This window comes from Geospiza fortis, unplaced genomic scaffold, assembly GCF_000277835.1.
Source record: "Geospiza fortis unplaced genomic scaffold, GeoFor_1.0 scaffold112, whole genome shotgun sequence".
NCBI lineage: Eukaryota > Metazoa > Chordata > Aves > Passeriformes > Thraupidae > Geospiza > Geospiza fortis.
Window position 1 is genome coordinate 23998786 of NW_005054298.1, and position 648 is coordinate 23999433.

General features: G+C 57.1%; 1 protein-coding gene across 1 annotated transcript in view; it reads left to right on the forward strand.

The window, feature by feature from the left end:
* The first annotated feature begins 285 nt into the window (after window positions 1-285).
* Window positions 286-648, forward strand: part of ADAM23 (ADAM metallopeptidase domain 23) — a 66942-nt gene continuing 66579 nt past the window's right edge. The window contains exon 1 of the mRNA XM_031058610.1: window positions 286-475. Within this exon, the coding sequence (XP_030914470.1) occupies window positions 286-475 (190 nt within the window). The remainder of the gene's footprint in view (window positions 476-648) is intronic.

The following is a 648-nucleotide window of genomic DNA, read 5'->3' on the forward strand; positions in this document are numbered from 1 at the left end:
AGAGATGCTGCACAGAAATGCACCAGTCCTTGTGCTTGTGGTCCAGACTGTCTGCTGCTGAACACAGCACCGCAGAGTGGATTTATACCAGGTCAGAATCTGACCATGCACCTCCCTGCAGTCCTCCTCTTGGTTTATTGTGCACATATCCATTTTCTTTGCAATATCTGTGCACTTTTTTGGAAGCATTTGGTTCTCCCCTCCACCCCACTTCATTGCAGGGGTTAGTTAGCTGCAGTCAGTGAGGATGAGCGGGGCCCAGGGACCAAAGAGAACGCCGGGGGGATGCAAGGAGCAGAGCTGCGAGCTGGAGGCGTTGGGAGGGAGGAGACGGGGGAGCCTGAAGCTCCGCACAACACGTGGAGCAGGGGCTGCTTGTGCATCCCTCTGCAGCAGCTGGGGACTGCCTGCTCTGAAATGCCCCCACTTGCAGCGCTGCCCCTGCTCTCAGGAGAGCAAGCTGCCCCTGCTGCTGGTCAGTGGCTCCGGAGGCGCCTCCGAACTTTGCTCAGGGCTCATGCATTTCAAAGCAATTTCACCCTGCATGAAAGTTCTTTAAAAGAGTTTCTAAACCAGCTGTTTGCAGCTGTGCCCACGTCAGGGGAGAGGTCTGAGCGCTACGCCTCGGGCAGCCACGCACCCGCTCCC